The sequence below is a fragment of the Aythya fuligula genome, chromosome Z, assembly GCF_009819795.1.
Source record: "Aythya fuligula isolate bAytFul2 chromosome Z, bAytFul2.pri, whole genome shotgun sequence".
In the NCBI taxonomy this organism is placed as follows: domain Eukaryota; kingdom Metazoa; phylum Chordata; class Aves; order Anseriformes; family Anatidae; genus Aythya; species Aythya fuligula.
In genome coordinates, this window is record NC_045593.1 from 75524108 (window position 1) to 75543636 (window position 19529).

A 19529-nucleotide genomic window follows, 5' to 3' on the forward strand; every position below is an offset into this window, starting at 1 on the left:
ACCCTTTCAGTAAAGAAGTTCTTCCTAATATCCAACCTAAAACTCCCCTGGTGCAACTTAAGCCCATTCCCCCTCGTCCTGTCACCAGGCACTTGGGAGAACAGGCCAACCCCCACCTCGCTACAGCCTCCCTTGAGGTACCTATAGAGAGCGATAAGGTCGCCCCTGAGCCTCCTCTTCTCCAGGCTGAACAAGCCCAGCTCCCTCAGCCGCTCCTCGTAGGACTTGTTCTCCAGGCCCCTCACCAGCTTCGTCGCCCTTCTCTGCACCCGCTCAAGCACCTTGATGTCCTTCTTGTAGCGAGGGGCCCAAAACTGAACACAGTACTCGAGGTGCGGCCTCACCAGAGCTGAGTACAGGGGGACGATCACCTCCCTAGCCCTGCTGGTCACGCTGTTCCTGATACAAGCCAGGATGCCGTTGGCCTTCTTGGCCACCTGAGCACACTGCTGGCTCATATTCAGCCGACTATCCACCATCACTCCCAGGTCCTTCTCTGCCTGGCAGCTCTCCAACCATTCCTCTCCCAGCCTGTAGCTCTGCTTGGGGTTATTGCGCCCCAGGTGCAGGACCCGGCACTTGGCCTTGTTGAACTTCATGCAGTTGACCCCAGCCCATCGGTGCAGCCTATCCAGATCCTCCTGCAGAGCTTTCCTACCCTCAAGCAGATCGACACACGCACCTAATTTGCTAGCCGCCAGTTGACTGGGACCTCCCCCGATAGCCAGGACTGCTGATAAATGATGGATAGTGGCTTGGCCAGCTCCTCTGCCAGTTCTCAGTACCCTTGGGTGGATCCCATCCGGCCCCATAGATTTGCGTACATCCAAGTGCTGCAGCAGGTCTCCAACCATGTCCTCATGGATAGTGAGGGCTACATCCTGCACCCCATCCCCTTCCACGAGCTCAGGGTGCTGGGTATCCAGAGAGCAACTGGTTTTGCCACTTAAGACTGAGGCGAAGAAGGCATTAAGCACCTCAGTCTTTTCCTCATCTTTCCTCACAAAGTTTCCCCATGCATCCAGTAAAGTGTGGAGATTCTGTTTAGTGTTCCTTTTTGTGTTAATGTATTTAAAAAAAATCTTCTGTTGTCTTTAACAGCAGTAGCCAGATTGAGTTCCAGATGAGCTTTGGCCTTTCTAGTTTTGTCCCTACACATCCTTACATCATCCTTATAATTCTCCCAAGTGGCCTGCCCTCTTTTCCAAAGATCATAAACCCCCTAAGCTCTAGCCACAACTCTCTGTTCAGCCAGGCCAGTCTTCCCCGCCAGCTCGTCTTTGGGCACGTGGGGACAGACCACTCCTGCGCCATGAAGATTTCCTTCTTGAGGAGTGCCCAGCCTTCCTGGACTCCTCTGCCCTTCAGAACTGCCTCCCAATGGTCTCTGCCAACCAGTGCCCTGTACAGCTCAGTCTGCCCTCCTTTATTTCAGGAATTTGCTCTGGTTGTCAAAGTATTAAATCCCATGGAAGTATGGGGGCATTACTGGGTGTGAATAGGAAGCTATTCCCGATGAAAGGCCAAACAAGGAATGAACTGGTACGTTTGTAGAGCTCAGTGGAGTGACTCTTTAGGCATCTTCCTGAGTCAGGCCAAGAATCTGTGAAGACTGGTGCATTAGTAAACGTCCTCTGTCCCCAAAAGCATATGCAGATCTTTATATTCACAAGGGGAGAAAGAAGCTGTTGGTAAATCTTTGAAAATAGCATTCCACTGATGACCCTGGTTGATGTGGACATCTTCTCCTAGGCTGAGACATTGCTGTCATTGTCCTTAGGTTCCAGAAAATACTTTGTAGAGGTATACTTTTGGTGCAGTTTTGCCACAAAGATCAATCTTGTAATGCACACGCTATAATAAAAGTTGTGGTCTGGATTATTTCTCTGTTTTTCTTGACTTTGGTAGTATCTAGATATGCTTCTATCTTTTGCATGGTTATTGGAAACATATTTTCCAAAGCCTTCAGCTTGTAAAGCAGAGTGGTGAATTTCTTCTCTCTTCAAAAATAGTTATCTGGAACAACCTTTGTCCTTTTGGCTATACATTCACAACTTTATTCCTAACACAACAGAAGTACCGATGCATCCGTTCCGTCATTGTTGCTAGAAATCTTGTGAAAAGACACAACATACATTGTAAGCTCTATACTCCCTGTATTGTAAGGTTACGTTTGAAATCTGCTGCTGAAAATGAAAGGTAAGTCACTTATTTATGACATTCTTTCATAAGATACGGTGTTTTTCCTGTAAACTTCTTGGAAGTTCCTCTTGGAACTGCCAGAGGTTTGTCTCATCCATGCACCTTCATTGAATCATAAAATCTGAGTTATCTTCCTGTATTTGCTTATACCAAAACAAACAAAAACAATAGCGAAGTGAAAGTAAATAATCACACACTATCTTGTAGTATGCATTGCTATCTTTAGCTGTCCAAAAGACTCAAAAATATGAATTAAACCCTCTGAACCATGTAAATTACTGTGAATCCTCAAAAATAAGAAGGAACACGTCCCTGACTTTGCAAGGGGAAGCTGGAGTGCTGAGAGATTGTGTTATGGCTTATATGTTGTCTTAGTGCGTTCAGAAGGAATGAAAGCAGAACCTTCACTTACATTAGAAGTTGCTGTTTGGATTACAGTTCGCGACTTCATGTCAGAGAAAGGAGAGGATGTGTTAGGAATGATGATACTTACAGGAGATTTTGTGGTACAAATGCATCATCAGAATGCAGGACTTGGGTCACCAGCAAACATTGCCTGGATCTTTGAACAGCTTTACTGTAACAGCACACTTTTTTGCAGCTGTGAAAAACATGAATTATACAGCCTTTATAGGTGTACAAAGTCCTAAAGTCACGAAGTCACTCTGCATTTCTACTTCAAGTCAAGCTGGAAACTTCTGTGCATATACTGTCAGTGTTGGGTTTACTCTGGTCACAGTAGCAAACAAACATTTGAAGCACTCTGGATTTGTTTCACAGATGGAGTTCGGAGACACTCGTTTTCCCTTTCTACCCCAAGATAAAAATATCTTAGTATAAAATAATATTTTAGTTTAAGCTGAGTAAGTCCTTGAAGATCATTGTGGACGCTATTAAACCTCTTTCTGTGCTTATAATTTAAACACTGAGAAACAGTGAACGTTTTAGATAGTCTGTTTTGGCTTGCCTGAGTGAGTGAAAATGGTTTAAAAGTGCATCAAGGCTAAAAATAATTCTGTTGAAAAAGGAGTACAAATATTCTTTAGATAAGGTCTCTCCACATTCAGTAACTGAACCAGAGTAACCAAATGTAAATAAAGAAAAAGCCTCTGTAGCATTAACAAGGTGGGAAAGGGTGATGTGTGAGTGGGTGGAGTGGATTTGGGAGAGTGTAAAGAGTTTGCAAGAGCTCTCAATATGGTTTCTGAGGAGCATTGCCGTCAAGAAGGTGGCTATGAAGGTGACAGTTGTGTGTCATGGGCAAAATAAATCAGCGTGGAATGATGAAATAGAAGGATTACAATTTAAAAACAAAAAATCCCATCCAAAATAGAAGAGGTCAGAAAGAAGTACAGCTGCAAAGTCTGGAAATTTTCTTTGATTTTCCTTCCTTTCACCAACCTTACACAGAATGTAAAAATGTCAGGACACATCACAAGTCACTTATATCATTAGCTTGACCCTGTGTCAAGCAGGAAAACCATCATCTGTGTTCTTGCTCAATCCAGATGCCATCCATTCTTTAAATCTTTTGACGTTACTCTGCTTGTGATAATTGAAGCTCAGAAAGTGTTTGAACCAACTGCTGTCCTATAAATCTGCGTGGCTCTTCTATAACATCAAGTTAGTCATAAGGATAGCTCTGTGTTTCCAGTCCATTGGCTGTAATCTACTTCTGCTTTCTCCTCTGTGGCCTTTGTAAATATGTATAGGGCTTTGTGGAATCCAGACAGGATGAAATCCTTGAGGCGGTCAAGTTCCTCCCTCAGTCTGAGGAGGGAGGAGTTAAACTTGAGGCACAAGACAGAACCATGACAGCCTCTTGACGTAGCCATTCCCCACCTCTCCATGTAGCCTGCAGGCATTGGTTTGTGTGCAATATTCCTCATCCTATGGTGGGCAAACATCCTGAAAGCCATCGCAAACATTGTTCCCTGTGGGATCAGGCTGGGTTCTTCTCTCTCAGATGAGAGACGATAAAATAACATTGCTATGGAAAAGCAGGACTGATTGAAAAATCCTTGTTTTTCTTTGTTTTCTGGGTACTAGTCTTGGTACAGAATTGAGAAATCTAAGGACCAAGCAGCTGGGCAGATGTGTGAGAGCTGACCTCCTCTACATCCCCAAGTCTTGTACTTTTTGCACGTGGGGTTAACCCACTCTTCCCTGTAGTGCGTTTGAGGTCTGGTGAAAAAGGCAAACTCCAAGAACCTTTCATTTTTCCCTTTTTTCTTTGCGAGGTTGATGTTTTGATAGGGAAACTGTGCACCTTTAGCAATTAAGTTCAGATTACCTTAAACTGAGGTAGCCTTCAGATTTGTTTCATGGTTGCGTGACTATTTGAAACCATTGCGATAGTGTTACAGAATGCTTTTGTTTAAAGGAACATCCTTACTCAGTGCTGCCTTTTGGCAAAACCTGTCTCTGCTGGGCAAGAACTTCAACCCTCAACCAAAAGGCCTCTGGTTAATACTGTGGTAATTCGGAGCAGTCCCCGTTTTGCATTTGACATGTGAGTAGCCTGTAAAGCACCCAGTAGAAACACAGATTTTTGTTTACCATCAATTATTAGGTGGCTGACATTTCATTTGCGCTTCTGTCTTTAAAGAGTGGTTTGTTGAAAGATTGGATGTTTGGATTGGACTTTGAACCAGAACATGCACAGTTAAGATTTTGTTAGGATTTTTAATTTCACATCTTTTAAAGCTAATATTGATCAGCTTTCCCTGGACTCATAACACATGTAGAGATATGGAAGTAACAAACTTGATAAACCTACCAATAAAATTGGCTTGGAATATTTCTTTCCTAGTGTTTGCCTCATAATAATGAAAAAAATAGCGTTCATTTGTTCTAACCAAGTGAAGTCAGAGGTTGGAAGGTACAGATAAAAAGCTCTTCAGAAGCTGGTTATCTAAATGAGTGAGTGAGGGAGGGTAAGGGAAGGCAACAAATGCAAATTGAATGACTTGATCTAGGTCGTGCAGTTTTTTAGGTGCAGGGAAAGAAGGGACCTTCTGGATGTTTCAGACCTCTTTGATGTGTAGGTGTCACATCACCTGGCCCCACATTCCTGTTTTATGTCTTAATCCACTCTTTTCTGGGTAACTGGCTATTGAAAGAAGCAGCTGCGCTTGCTGCCCAAAAGCAGAGGCCAAAGACTGATCAGGGAGTAGAGTATGAGCTCCTCTTAATGGGGCTAATTGGTCTGGGTATTGCTGCTATCAGCATTAAGTAGTCTGTGTAGAGCTTTTCATTTGCAGGTGTTTTTGAAAGCTTAAAAGTGGGAGTTAAAAAAAAAAAAAAAAGTAGTATGCCTTATTCAAACCCCATAATACATTTCCATGTCTGGCAGAAGCCTTTAACCACACCTGCTAGGACTGTCACCCTTGGCAACATTCACACAGTTGGCTGGAGATACAGGGAGGGTACAGGTGATTTTGCTGATGTATCAGGGAGACCAGAGTTAATTCTGCCAAACATTCTTTGTAATACAGGATGTGTTGTGAAGTGTTGTTTAAAAACTCATGGAAATCCTGTATTAATAACACAGTCACGTGGATTGATGTATTATTTATTCAGATGCTGAACAGCTTACCCTTCCTTCCACTCATCCAGGTTGGAGGGAGCTCCACTCAGTACATTGCCTTAGAAACAGCAAATCTCTATCCCCTTTACAGTGATTTTTGGTCCACTAGAAGGTTTTGGTGCCAAATTCCCTTTGACTTCGGTGGGAGTTTGGTGTCTGAATAAATCAGTGGACCAGATCCCCATTATGTTACTTTGGCTGTGAGAAAGAAGCTAAACATCGATTGTAGACAGAGAATGTTAAGGGAGTGGTTTCACAGAGGAGAACCGCACCTTTGGTCGTAGATAATGGTCTGCAGCACTGCTGCCCTCTCCCCTCCCCTCATCCTTGCCTTGTGCCACTGTGAACCCATCCCCTCACATCTGCCAGTGCAGCTGTTTTTGCATGGCTCCTCTCTGGGTGGGAGTGCAAAGTGAACCCAGGCTCAGAAGCAGACAGAGGTGGTGGTTTGGTTTTTGCCAAGTTATTTCTAAGCTGGTTGAGTTCCTTTATCACAGTCACAGAGCAGCCACATCTGCATTTGTGCTGACAGAGCTAAGGGAACAGTGTGTACTGGGACTGCCACCAAGAATTTGTCTCGTGAGCTGCAGCCCGTGCCAGGAGGGAAGGGGTTGCCAACATAGAAACTAGCACCTGGTGTAATGAGGCAACCATAAGGAGCCTTAGCATAAACAGAGACTAAATCCATAGGTACCACAACAAAAACATACCAACAAGGGACATGCTTCCAATAAGCAGTTTAGATTTCCTTGTTCTTTTTTTTTTTTTCTTTTTTTTTTTCTTTTTTTTCCCTTTTCTTTTTGAATTAATGCACAGAGAGGGCTAAAAAAGAAGGAACTTAACTGTAGTGCCAAGTGAAGGAAACAGGAACTCCTGCTGTTGAGACAGTTCTTGTTTCTCTAGTCCCTTGGGAATAGCTGACGTTGGCTGGGAGAATGCAAAACTTGTTAGGAAAGGAGGAGGACCCAGGAGGGTGGCAGTGGCTGTGGGCTGCTGCAACGCTGCTCTCATAAAGAGCATATTGCCTGTTTTATTTTCATGCCTCTTCCCGGCATTACAAAAGCACGTTAAAAATTTTACAGAGGAGGGGAGAAAGGGAGAAAAAGGGAAAGGGCCTGAGTATGCTGGCCTAGGGCTCTGCAGTCCTGTTTTTTCTCTGATACTCTTCCAGCTCTGATTTCCTGTCCATGGCGAGCTGCAGCTCCTGCTTGATGATTTGGATCTGCTTCTCCAGCTCTGTGAGCTCTTGTGTCACCGAGGTCCTGGCCATGCTGAGGGTGTCTGCTTTCCCGTTGGTCGTCAAAGAAGCCGGAGTCTCTCTCCTCACCTGTGGCAGGGGGATGTCTTGGTGCTGTCGGATCGCCACCTCATTTTGCCCCTCGTTGGTGCAGACGTATTTTTTCCGGTGACTGTTGCCCGTGTTGGCTGTATTCCACACGGCGTGCTGGCTGTTCCCTACGTGGGACCTGAACAGAGGTGTGAGAGTTAACACAAAGTCACAGCCTTGTCTTGTGAGGATGCAACCCCTCTCTGGGAGCCATCCTACTGGAAAAATACACCGCTGCTGTTATCAATTACATTTAAATATTATTCCTTTATCTTTGGAATTATTTTTCCTCTGAAGTATAAATTATAAACACATATGGCCAAATGTCTTTGTTAAACCATAGCAAAAAATCAAACAGAATCCTAAAATTCAAGTTCCCTACATTATTTTTTTTTTTTTAGTTATTGAATTACAGTCCTCTCTACTCCAGCTCAGGAAGATTTAAGTCCGCTTCTAAAGCTTTCTGAAAGCCTTTGTGGCTGCAACATCTACAGTTCTTTACAGCATTAGTCCGCTGGGGGAATGGACACAATGACATGGTTTATCCAAACCTTTCATTGTAGAGCGTGAGCTTCCCAACAGACATCAGTGTCATTATCGCTAACCTGCCATTTCAGATGTTTTTTATTTCACAGTTTATAGCACAGCTTTTTGATAAAGCTTTCGTGACTGCCACAGCTTCTACTGCTTGTGGCTCAGGTGATTTGGGGGGGGTTGAATGTAACAGAGGCCCAAGTCCGCAGTTAACACTTGTGTCTCATCAAGTACGTGAAATCCGATAAGAGTTCAGCTACTGATGTTGACAAGTTTTCCTAGTATGGAGTATAAAGAGTTTTGGAAAGTTAAGACCTGAAAAAAACAGTGGAGAATCCTCCCTGAGGAAAACTGCTATACCATAATACAAATTCTTTCCACCTCTTTTCTATATCTTGGTGCTTTTAGTAATTCCACATTCCTGAGCAGGAATAAAATAAAGTGCAGTAATATAATTGTTTTGAGATCCCTGGGTCCTATGTTGCTGCATTATTATTCATTACAAGCTGGGCACCATGTTACTAGGTGTCTTGAGTTAAATTCACCACAATTCTGTGCAAATGGCAGCTTAGACCACGTGAAGAGCAAAGGCTGTAGGTGGGCATGCAGAAACACACACACGAGCTGGGCGTTGCACAAGCAGGATTTTTTGGCAGCAGCACATCTTCACTCTGAATCATTAACAAATCTTTTTCTAAGTATAAGGCTTGTGACCATTCCTTGTGTTATGAAGTTTTTGCACTGCTCAGTATCTGTCAAATAATTCAGCCAGTGCTTTTTTTTTTTTTTTTTTATTTTTAATTATTGTCAGAGATGCAGCATGCCCCCACTTGGAGGACTCCTTTGCCCTTGGACTGTATTAGGATCTGAGGCTAGTGTGAGTGTGAATGCTACTGTCACTGCAAGGGCAATGTTGGAGGAGGAAACGTTTTGCAGCAGGAGGCACTTGTTACTGCCATTTAGAGATCAAAAGCAAGGAGTTGCTGCGGCAAGGAGGTGCTACAGTGAGGATTTATTGGGGCAATAAGATGAAGGAATGAACAGAGGAAATTAGTTGCATGCATTTTTATGAACTCATTTATATTTAGGCAGTCTAGAAGCCTACAAGTGTTTATTTCTTATATTTGCTGACAGTGGTGCAGGGCTAGCAAACAGAGCAAGACATTCATTTACATGTTCTGGCTACACTGAAGTTACACGCAGTTACAGTCATGCCAAATATACAGCAGCAGCCAGGAAGATGTTTCTTTTCTACATTCTATGTCTCTACTCATTTTCTACTCGGGTATAAAAGCTGCTGCCTGCATCAATAGTTTTAAGTTACTGAGCAAGTGTTTAGTTTTAAGAGAATGCTTTGTGTTCCCAAGGGTCATAGATAACTCAAGCTGTTTGCTCTTCAGAGCACAAGTCAAGTTTGTTGCCTACTTTTTTTCTCCAACAAGAGACAAAGATTTTTGAAAGGACTGCATTTTCCTTTTTTCAGCTTAGTTCTTATTCTGAAAAATAAGAAAGCTGAAAAAAAAAAAAAAACAACAACAAACATGTACCACCTGATCAGTTATTCACTGCAAAGCTGTCTCACAGGGCCCTACACATCTGCCAGTTCATTAATATATGAGTAAAAACAAGGCAGCGAACTTTAAAATCTGCAATGCCTGTGTTTAGAATGGAGTGCTTTATTTAGCTGTAAGGGAAATCATGAAAGAACAAGATTTCTGGGTTTAATGCTTTCTATTGTAAACAGCTAATTTCTGCTTCCCTCTCTTGTCATTTCTATTGTTTCTTTTTTTTTTTTCCTTCCTGTTCTGTTATCTTTGGGGTGTATTAGACCCATAGGTAGATTCCCAGATACACTGCACTTCATTTAAAAGGACTTTCTGTACTTTGTTTTTTAAGGCATGCAAAAATTCCTACCTCTTTTCTACTCGTTTTTTCTTAGGCTGGCATTTGTCTTCAATAAATGAACTGTTCAGAGCACGATGTAATCTCTAGAGGGAAAAGAAGAAAATAAATTACTAAAAGCAAGATTAAAAATAGCTCCATAAATACATAAACAATTTGGGCTTTGTGTGATGGACTTGAGTATAAATTATTTTGCTTGTTCAAGGATACAAGCAACGTCTGTGCTTTGTCATTACAACAAATGTATGTTCCCATAGTTTCTTGAAGAAGGGCAATCTGAAAGGTGGAGAGGTAGTTTGCTAGCAATCCTTGTTTTTTCAAATTGCACAGAAGAAAGGTGGATCTTAGCAAACTACATTATTTTCTAAAAAAATCTCTTTCACTATACTGCTTGAAAGCAGTAGAAGCTTTTATTATTATTGCTTTTCTTTTTTTCTTTTTCTTTTTTTCTTTTTGCTGTGAAGTAACCTCTTCCTTTAGTGCAAACTTGCAGAGCAATTTTCTTCCATTTTTTCCTTAGAGTAATGGAGGAAATTACCCAGCACTTCGTGCATGCATCAAAAAGGTTAGGAGCCCATTATAATAAGGTAAAATCTTTAGGCTGTCCAGGCCAAATTAATAACACTGTTGGTATCCAAAAGAGTGGTATGGTTAAAAGTACAAATGGAAAGGCTCCTTCTGTAGACTTTCAGTTGTGAACATTTCGTAGATTCATAGAATGACTTTTGGAACAGACCTCAGAGATCATCCAGCTCCAACCCCCCTGCCAGGGGAAGGGATGCCACCCACTGGACCAGATTGCTCAGGGCCCCGTCCAACCTGGTCTTGAAAACCTCCAGAACAGGTTTAGTAATTTAGAGGAGTTAGAAGCTAAAGGAGTGAAACTCATGATATATCATTCAGGGTTTTGAGGTCTTGATTTTTTTTTTTTTTTCCCTTTCTTTTCTTTCTTTCTTTCTTTCTTCTTCTTCTTCTTATTATTATTTTGAATTAGAATTACATGGAAATGTGCTTAAAGAAAATTTCCTCTTTCCTAGAAGGAGAATAAAGAAACATTTTCTGTGTGACTTACAGAACTAGGAAATTCACATATTATTGCTAGAGTCAAGAAAGAAGGATTGAACACTTCTAAATCTGAACATAAATAAATATAAAGTAAATATTTGAAAGTATTTTCTTTGTGCTTTTGATTTTATCCTTAAGACTTTTCAAATTCCAGTAGCTGCTGTCACACTCCAAATGCCACTTGGTGGTGCTCTTCTTGCAGCCTTTTATTCGTTACTCTTGTCCAGGCTTTCCTAGTCACCCTGACATTACTTTCATAGGATTACTACTGAATACATACCTGACTTGTATGGAGCCAGTACTTCATCTTGGATTTCTTCTTGATCCGTGGTAGAACCAATCTGTACACAATGTGTTCCCCAATGGTAGTGAGAATGGACAAGACAAACCCAATGCACAACATCACAAAGAGCCCGGAAAAATGCTTGATGCCCATTTGCAGTGTCTGTGAATAAAATCAAAAGGGAAAGTTAATGAAGGAGACTGTTAGTTTATTTCAATAGATGTTTCTGTTGCATCATTTGGAAATGTGGTCTGACACGGCAGTGAAGTATTGCAGAATAGTCTGGATCTTGGTCACAGCAAAAGCTTTCTGTGCTGTGTGGCCACTGGAGAGCGTGGTGTTCAGGCAGAGCAAAAGACCTGTAATGGGAGTGAGATTCAGGCATAGACCAGGATTTTTTTTTTTTTTTCTGTGCTATTTCCCTAATGAGATGAAGTGCTGAGCACTTGAGAATCCAGTACTTGGGGTATCTTTGCATTTGCATTTGTAAAAGCACATACTGCTTGACAGAATATACTCAATGAACTGTAGAGCGAATCTTTCATCAGCAGTGAGCTAAGACTGTTCATATTTTCTGAGAACTGATCATTAACTTTCTCTTTTTGTGCTTTACCCTTGATGGAAGGTCGTGGAGAAAACGTTTTGAAGTAGTAGCACAAACACGGCATCTCTCTGCTCCCTACGTTAACACGACTAAAACAGTGTTTTTTAGGAATCATCACCACCATTATGAAAAATGAACACTCACCTTGGCTTCCCCTGACCCACTCCTTTCATGTAGTTTACGAGCCATTTATTATTTTGAATCTCTTATTGGCATTAATCATGTCTGAAGACTGAGGAACCACGTACAGCAGCAGTCTATACCACAAAAACTTGCTCTTCAATTCATAGGTCAGGCATGCCTGTTATGTAAAGTCTTAGTACCCTTATTGTCATGCCCCTGTAACTCAGTTATGAATTCATCAACAACTAAAAACTCTTCCTAGTAATTGCTGCCCACAGACTTCTTGGGAAATATTTCCAAGAATACAGATTTTACCCCTGCCTTTCTATTAAAGAATGTTACTCACCATGACATTAGAAAATTGCTTGGGTAGGGTTACATGTCAGGAGACACCATCTGGGATGCTAACACCATGAATAATTGACCTTTGTGTGCCTTGAGCTTGTTGTTTTTGTCATGAGAGTGCTCTGTTATGACTATAGCTGTGCAACCCACAAAAGAAACCAGATCTAGCTGACAGTTAGATAAATCACATTTTTGGATAGATCTTATTATGAGGTCATTTTAAGCCAGAATTCATTTGTGATGAGTCTACTGAAGTTGAAGACTCTGAAGTCTCTTTATATACTTTTACTGGGTTACTGATAATATTTCCCTCTTGGTTTCTTTATTTGGTTTCTTCTCTTTAGAACACAATGGTACGAAGCAGCATATCACAGGTTTCTAAGAACAAAGCTTCAGCAGTCAAGCAGAGTTTCTACTTTTTTTTTTTTTTTTTTTTTTTAAACATAGAAATGGCAATGAAATGTCATTCTGAGGATCCTCTGCAACCTTCTTGCCCCAGGCAGAATTCTTGAAAAGAGAATTCTTTTACTAATGAATCAACACTTCAAGAGCTGTAATGGGGGTGTAAAAACAGTTTCTAAAGAAAACTACTGCAGCCAGGAAAGGAAAGGAAAGAACAAAAATACAAGATAATGACTTCGGGGTAGAAGAGTGTCAGAATCTTGAAACAAGGTTTTGCTCACGTTGACAGTTCATCAGTTCAACCTAAACAAAACTCCCTCTCAGCACTGGAATTTCTTAGCAATTTGAAGAATCTGTTGTCCCATAGGTTGTCCTTCTTGTGAGGGGAACAGGAAGGGTTACAAAAATCACAGGTCGTAATACCCTAAACCACTGAAAAAACAAATTCTTTGTTTGAGCTCTGTGTTACTGACCTGCTTTTGTTTGTTTGTTTGCTTTTAATTAGCAGTAAAACACAATTTTAGCCTACATAGCCTAAAAGCAGATTGAGGCCCTGCATCCAATCTTTTTCTCAGCCTGTAGACCTGAGTATGGCCCATCTCTGAATTCAGCATAACAAACTACTTATGAGAAGCCAAAGCAGTGCTATCTGTGCTAGCTGAATAGGACACTCACTCTTGTTAATCCTTCACAGAGCATTAACAAGTTCAAGCATCACTTGCTTCCCAAAATGGGAAGTTCAAGGACCAATATGAAACAACATACTTAGAGTTGCAGACTTAACAGTAACTACAAGAATAAATTGAATGAGAAATAGAAAAATAATTGATAAGGAATGGACTTGCTCAGTCATCTGAAGAAAACACCTATATATATGCTCCCAGGCTGCTGCTGTTTGGTGTCACACAGAGGTGTCTACAGAAGGACACTGAGCTTGCCATAGATTTCCCTGGGGACAGGAAACTGTGAATCAGCTGGGCAAAGGTCCTTTTCCTTAACTACATGGGAAGTAATAAAGAAGTGCCCAAAAGCGTGGGAGATCAGTAAAGAGGCTGATCTGCCAGTGTTAGGTTGCTGTATGCCAGGGAGCATTTGTATTGCTCTGAGAATAGAGACTAGGTTTAATGGAATATTATAAAACTCTAGCAATTCAAAGAGAAAAAAAAGGGAAAGAAAGACAAAAAGATAAAGGAGACACAGTGGCAGTTGCACTGGGGATTCCTGCACACCTGAGATGTCTCCTCCAGCCTGAGGCTGGTGATTGATGCCATTCTAGTGCTGGCTGCAGAAAGAACACTTGGCCAGCTCCTCGCATGAAAAATAACTCCCTTGTCTTCAGTAAAGTTGTGCTGATTTATGCTGATGAGAATCTGGCTCACTGTCCTGTCAGCTCTGCAGAATAGTTTTCTACCTTCCCTGGAAACAGGTGAAAGGAATTCCAGCAGTGGCATCCCAGATATGTTTTTCACTTGTAATGGATAGCTTTTGAAATTGTCCCGAACAAGACATCTTTCACTGGGAAAGGCTGTGCCAAAACAAAGCTTCCATAGTATTTCTTCTAGCAATAAAGAAGATAATGCATTGCAAGAGCTACTTGATAAAGGCTACAGATTAAAGGGAAATCTTGAGAATAAATTGCATGGCAAAGAGGTAGAGGAGAAGTAATTAGCTTAGTGTGTGTTACAGTGTATGGAGTTATTATCTGTAGTAAAGTCAGCAGATTTACATACCCTTGTAAGAAGGCAGATTATCAGCTGTTCATAATTACTCGAGACACATACACATTAAATAATAAAAGCAAGCATCTGATAGAGGCACCTCTCATTTTCATAGTATCATGATGATCAGTATCACAGCAGCAAACTCCAATCCTTATTTTGTCATTTGTCTATGCATTTGTAGGTGTGCATATAGGCTATATTGTGAAAGAGCAGCAATAGACTATATTCTCTGTACACCCAGTGCTTTCCTGGCTGCTGAAGTGATGTGGGCCAGGTTTGTATGCTAGTCCTTTGCTGACAATATAAAAGCAACAGACGACTTCTTTAGTGCAATATCTTGTCCTTATTAAGGAATAAGAGCTCACAGTCTGGTGAGCTTCTATTAACCCAAGATAGAGTTCTTGCTCCAAATTTGTAATCATAAATTCAGGAGGTAGCTCCCTGCATTTTAGAAGCAACTCAGTTTTATCCATGTGGTGGTTCTGAAGCAATAAGCAACCAGAGTCAATCCTTGGATGATTACAGCTGATAGGGTGGCAAGGACACAGTGGCAACAGCCTCTGAGTCATTTGCCGCTTACAAATGGGCAAATTGGCAATTTGTGAAAACTAACAAATACAAGAGCAGACATGGAGGTATCTGCCTTTTTATATACCCTTGGAGAGACATTTCTGATTTAACAACGCTTATCTCCAATTGCTGCCTAAACATTTCCTGCTGTCTGTTCCATCCAGAGTTACGTGCTTTTTTTTTGGGCACTTAAGAGATGCAGGTGAAGGTGGAGGATGCAGAGAAGACTTTGTGTTCTGTTTGAAGGGGAGAGCAGAGACAAAAACAGCACTCAGTATTTAATTACTGGATTTCAAGTGCAAAAATCCTGCTTTACTCTGTGCTTTGAGACACTGCAAATAACTTACTCTCCCTCCTTGTACTGAGAGCTGTGAATAGGCCATGGAATACATTTGTGGTCCAGCTTTGACTAATCAGAAGCCTCTAAAGATTTCTGTGGATTCCTTGCAGGTTGGCAGCACCACACAGCTATTAATGCTGTACACTGCTGAACTCAAGCTCTAAGGAGGGTTGTCATGTGTGTATTAGCTATAATAATAAAATAAGCAACCCTTTTTGATAGCATTTTCCCCACAAGGATTTTAAAAAGCATTACCGAGATCAGGAAGTTAAATTTCGCAGCACCTCTGTGAAGAAGGAATTATTTCCAGCTTTACTAGGGATAAATGGATATGAAAGGCAGATTTTTAAAGCCATTTGGGTATCTCAGTAGATTTTCAAAATCCTGCTGACATTGATGCATGTATTTAGGTAACTAAACAGTATTAAAAGCAGTCCCTGTCCCCAGATTGAAGCATTTCTTGTAGCTGCTGACAGACTGGCTTTTATTTATTTATTTATTCTTTCTTATGGCTTTGTGTGCTCTCAAAGAAATGGCAGCACTGAAGTAATATGTATTTAATTTCTTTAGGGAGATTATCCTTGGCAAAGAACGGTGACTATGGCTTTAGGATTTCAAGTGCAAAATTTTGAGCTACTGTAAATCATTTTGTCTCACATTAATAAGACAAGTTCCTTTCCCTTCTTGTGAAGAGTTTTGCACAGGACTGGAAAAAACACTCTCTTTTGTAATAAATCTTTTTCGTAAGGCTCATCCATTATCTAAGCCCTGTCTGCAGCAGGAAGAACAACACACGTACCATTGGAATTAGGTGGTGAGTTGTTTTTTTCTGTGATATTACAGGCTGGTGAATTGGAAATAATAGTTTTGTCCCCTCAGATAGAGAACTATTTTTTGTTTCTCAGTTTGGACAGGTGAATCTAAACCTGGTATTCATTTTCCAGGATACTCAAAAAGTGCTTCTCCAGACTATGCTGTCGGAATCCAGACTCATATATCCCTTTCTTAACGACTATGGTGGAAAGTATTTTTCCTCATAGAGCAAATGAAGTGATGCCCCTCAAGTGGAAGGTGCCACTGCATCTTCCTGCATTGTGACAACCCCCTTGCAATGCAAGGGTTGTCACAGGGTAGTGCTTTCCTTGTGGAGGTGTCTGTGTGGCCTTCCCTTGACACCTGCAGTGCTCCAGAGACAAACAGCCAAACTACAGCTTCACGATGATGGGTAGAAACCCAACTGTTGAGTTGTCACATTACTGGTATAACAAAAATTGAAATTAACTGTTGACCCTTAAGGAAACTAGTCAAAACTAAGAGCACAAAGGCAGTTTGCCAGATGATAACTGGGTAAAATTATTTCAGGATGAACGGCATGGTACTGAGCAAGGTACTATCTGATTGTGCATCTCCGTGTGATACTAAGGCCAAAGATCCCCAATGTAAGCACACGCCACAGCAGGTAAAGTTTGGCCAAGTTTCCTCACACACTCCAGAGAAGAGCCGTGGGTGGATTCCACCACCAATGAGAGAAGACAGGATGAAAGGACCTTGCCTTCACTGCACTCCTGGTCTGGATCAGACAGGAACTCATGGTGAATGGCAGATCCCCACCACCAGCACGTGGCATGCACAACAATGTGGCTTCCCCAGTGGGAAGCAGTGGGTCTGTTGTACCAGGTGAGTCTGTGCCAGCATCACCTGTGTGTTTGCATATATTGCTGTTGTAAATGTCAGGTTAGATACTGTTTGTGTATTACTATGAAGTATCAATAAGTTGTTTAATTTTACTGCTATGTATCAATATAGAAAAGTGTAACTTTTTGCTCCTTGTATTGGTTGCTATTTAACTGAACTGCCAGTTCTGTAGGTACAGCTAGCCCTTTACAAGGGGTGTCTAACCCCTGGATTACAATGGGCTTACAACCCCTGGATTACAAACCTCTCTGTGCTGGCTCATCACCTGAACACTCTACCCTGATCATTACTGCTTGGCCTAACAGTAAAGACCGCTGCTCAGTGATAGGCAACTTGTCCATTCGTGTTATCCATCCTGCCTGCAGTCATAGTGTCCCTAGCTGTTCTGCTACCATGAATGGGAAGTTGCAAAGCTACCAATTCGCTCTATTTTGGTTTGCAAAAATGCTACAGGAAGAAGGAATTTGCAGTCTCTCCTAAGCTTGGGTGGAGCTCATGTGTTGGATGGGAAAGTCCTCGAAGTTTGGTTCCCGCTGACATGGTGATACTGGGAATAACAGTGGAGTGAGGCAGATCTAAGTGTATTACTGTTCGCAAACTGTAAATGCAGCAGAATGATTAGGTGATTCATCCAGATGTAACATGCAGGTATAGCTCTGCCAGCTCCACTTCCCTTCTGAACTATGCTTTGCCCTAAGCAGAGAGACACAAAGAATCCGATTGAGACTAGGGTATGACAATTTTAAATCAAGAGCATTCAAGCTGGCAATCAGTGAGAATAGTCACCACTACCAACAATTACTTGTAGTGGAGAGGGCAATTCACTGTAGAAATTCATTCAAGTTGTGTTAGCAGCATCGCCTGTGAAAGAATACAGACCCGAATATAGAAATTGGAATAAGGCTTTCATGATTAGAGGCAGGTCTCTATGTCCCATTTTCCTCACACTGCCTTAACCTATATGGTGCTAGTAAGGCATTGCAGGTCTTCCAGGTTAGTTCTCATGTCTGAATGAATCTGAGCTGTATCAATTCTAGCTGTCTGGATGCCTGAAAACTTAAGAATTTTTCCTTTTCTCACTGTGAGAAAAGAATATACACAGGTGGGCTTTTTCACTATATGTTTGTTTAAGAAGTCAAAAGCAACATAATGGTGAGCTGGATGAGTTGCTTCAGAGATTCCCAATATCTTTAGGGATTGCAGGAAACACTGGAGTCTTTCAGTATAAATGAAAGGGGGATTTTATGCTTACAGCCTACTGGGCGATAACAAGCTTGTCCTTATCGATGAGGTGACAGACTCAGTTTTAATTCTAGTGCCTGGCAACAGGGGAGCTGTAGATCAGCATTTCCCAGGTGCAAGTATTTGTCTGGATCTATGTATAACGAGGGAGGGGAAGAGCAAGGAAAGAAAGTTAAATATCCAGTGGCAGCAGTACGTTTGCGATAGAGGAGGCTGGAGTTTGAATCGGCATGTGAGATTTTGTAGGTATCTAGAAGGCAAGAGAACGGGAAAAGACATGGGCTTGTGAGCATTCTCTTAATTGCTGCTGTGCGACTGCTCAGACGTCGCCGATGTGATATTAAGCATTGTTATGCCCTTGACATGTTTAATTGAAACTTCAGACAGCACCTTTTAGGGGATGCTATGGTTAGGCTTCTGGGTATCAGTATGACATATTAACATAAGTGGCACTGACAATGATAAAGCTACCTTTTCATGTGATTAAATCCTGTGAGCCACAGAGGAAACTGGTTTTCATGAGGCTTCTGATTACAGCTTCACATTTAATGCAAGGTCACTTTTAATTCAAAAGAAACGGTGCTGTCCCTTGCTATGACTGTGGATTGTTTCAGAAGATACTTTTTAGACAATTTTTTAACCTTTTTTCCCAGTTTTAAAATGCAAATACTTAATAAAAGGATTTAATTGTTTCACTGGGGAATTACTAATAGGGTAAGTTTGTCTCTGCTATAAGGAAGTTTTCAGTTTTAAAACAGTTGGGGTAGTTAATACTGTTATGATCTGGTAATTTTCATGAGATTTAATTCAAAAGATTATGTTAAAGTGTAGAGTGACAAAGGGTCATTGAGTGAAGTGCTTGTCAGGAATGGATCTGCAAGCTACATTTAGAAGAATGTTCCCCCTGTACCTTTCTTGTTAGATGATAGTTTAATCTTCAGATCATCCAGATCAAAAATAGCAGTGAGTACATTTTTATTTAGCTGTGCTTTCTTATGTTGAAGCAATCACAAAAATTTAAATAAGTTGAATAAAAATAAATTGGATTTTCTTATACAAATGCTCACTGTTATAATTTATTTTATTTCATGTTGACATAATCTTAATGAAAAAGTTAAAAACGTAATGGAAGAAGCAGAAATACCCCAAAAATCAATGTATTAAAGCAGTCAAAGTTTTTCTTCATCTGAGGTCTAGAAAATAGAAAATGCTAATGTTCTAGCAATATGGTCAGCAATGAGAGGTTGCAGACAAGAGGTTCAGGTGCCTACTAAAGATCAGGAATCAGAGCTCTGGGAAACTGGGCTTCTCTTTCAGTGGAGAACAGCCACGCTACCACTTCCTTGGGGAACAGGGAGGATTGGGTTGATGTTTGGCTGAACCTGCTCTGAAGAGAAGACAACACACTTTCAGCTGTGTGTTTTGTACCAGTGAGAACACCTAACTGATGTGTTTTGGAACACCTTGAGTTAAAAATCTGCAGGCATGCTAGATCTTTTGATTCCTCAGTACTTTATCTTTTTTCACTTGACAGTCTTGAGAACTTGAGAAAAACTGCTATTCCGATAAGAGCAGTCTTTTTTTT

The 19529-nt window shown here is 41.2% G+C and overlaps 1 protein-coding gene across 1 annotated transcript in view; it reads right to left on the reverse strand.

Annotated features, from left to right (window-relative positions):
- Window positions 1–6684: 6684 nt before the first annotated feature.
- GRIN3A (glutamate ionotropic receptor NMDA type subunit 3A) overlaps window positions 6685–19529 on the reverse strand; it is a 70945-nt gene continuing 58100 nt past the window's right edge. Inside the window, 3 exon segments of the mRNA XM_032205903.1 lie at window positions 6685–7257; window positions 9567–9640; window positions 10900–11064. Coding sequence (XP_032061794.1) covers window positions 6921–7257; window positions 9567–9640; window positions 10900–11064 — 576 coding nt within the window. The 3' untranslated portion in view covers window positions 6685–6920.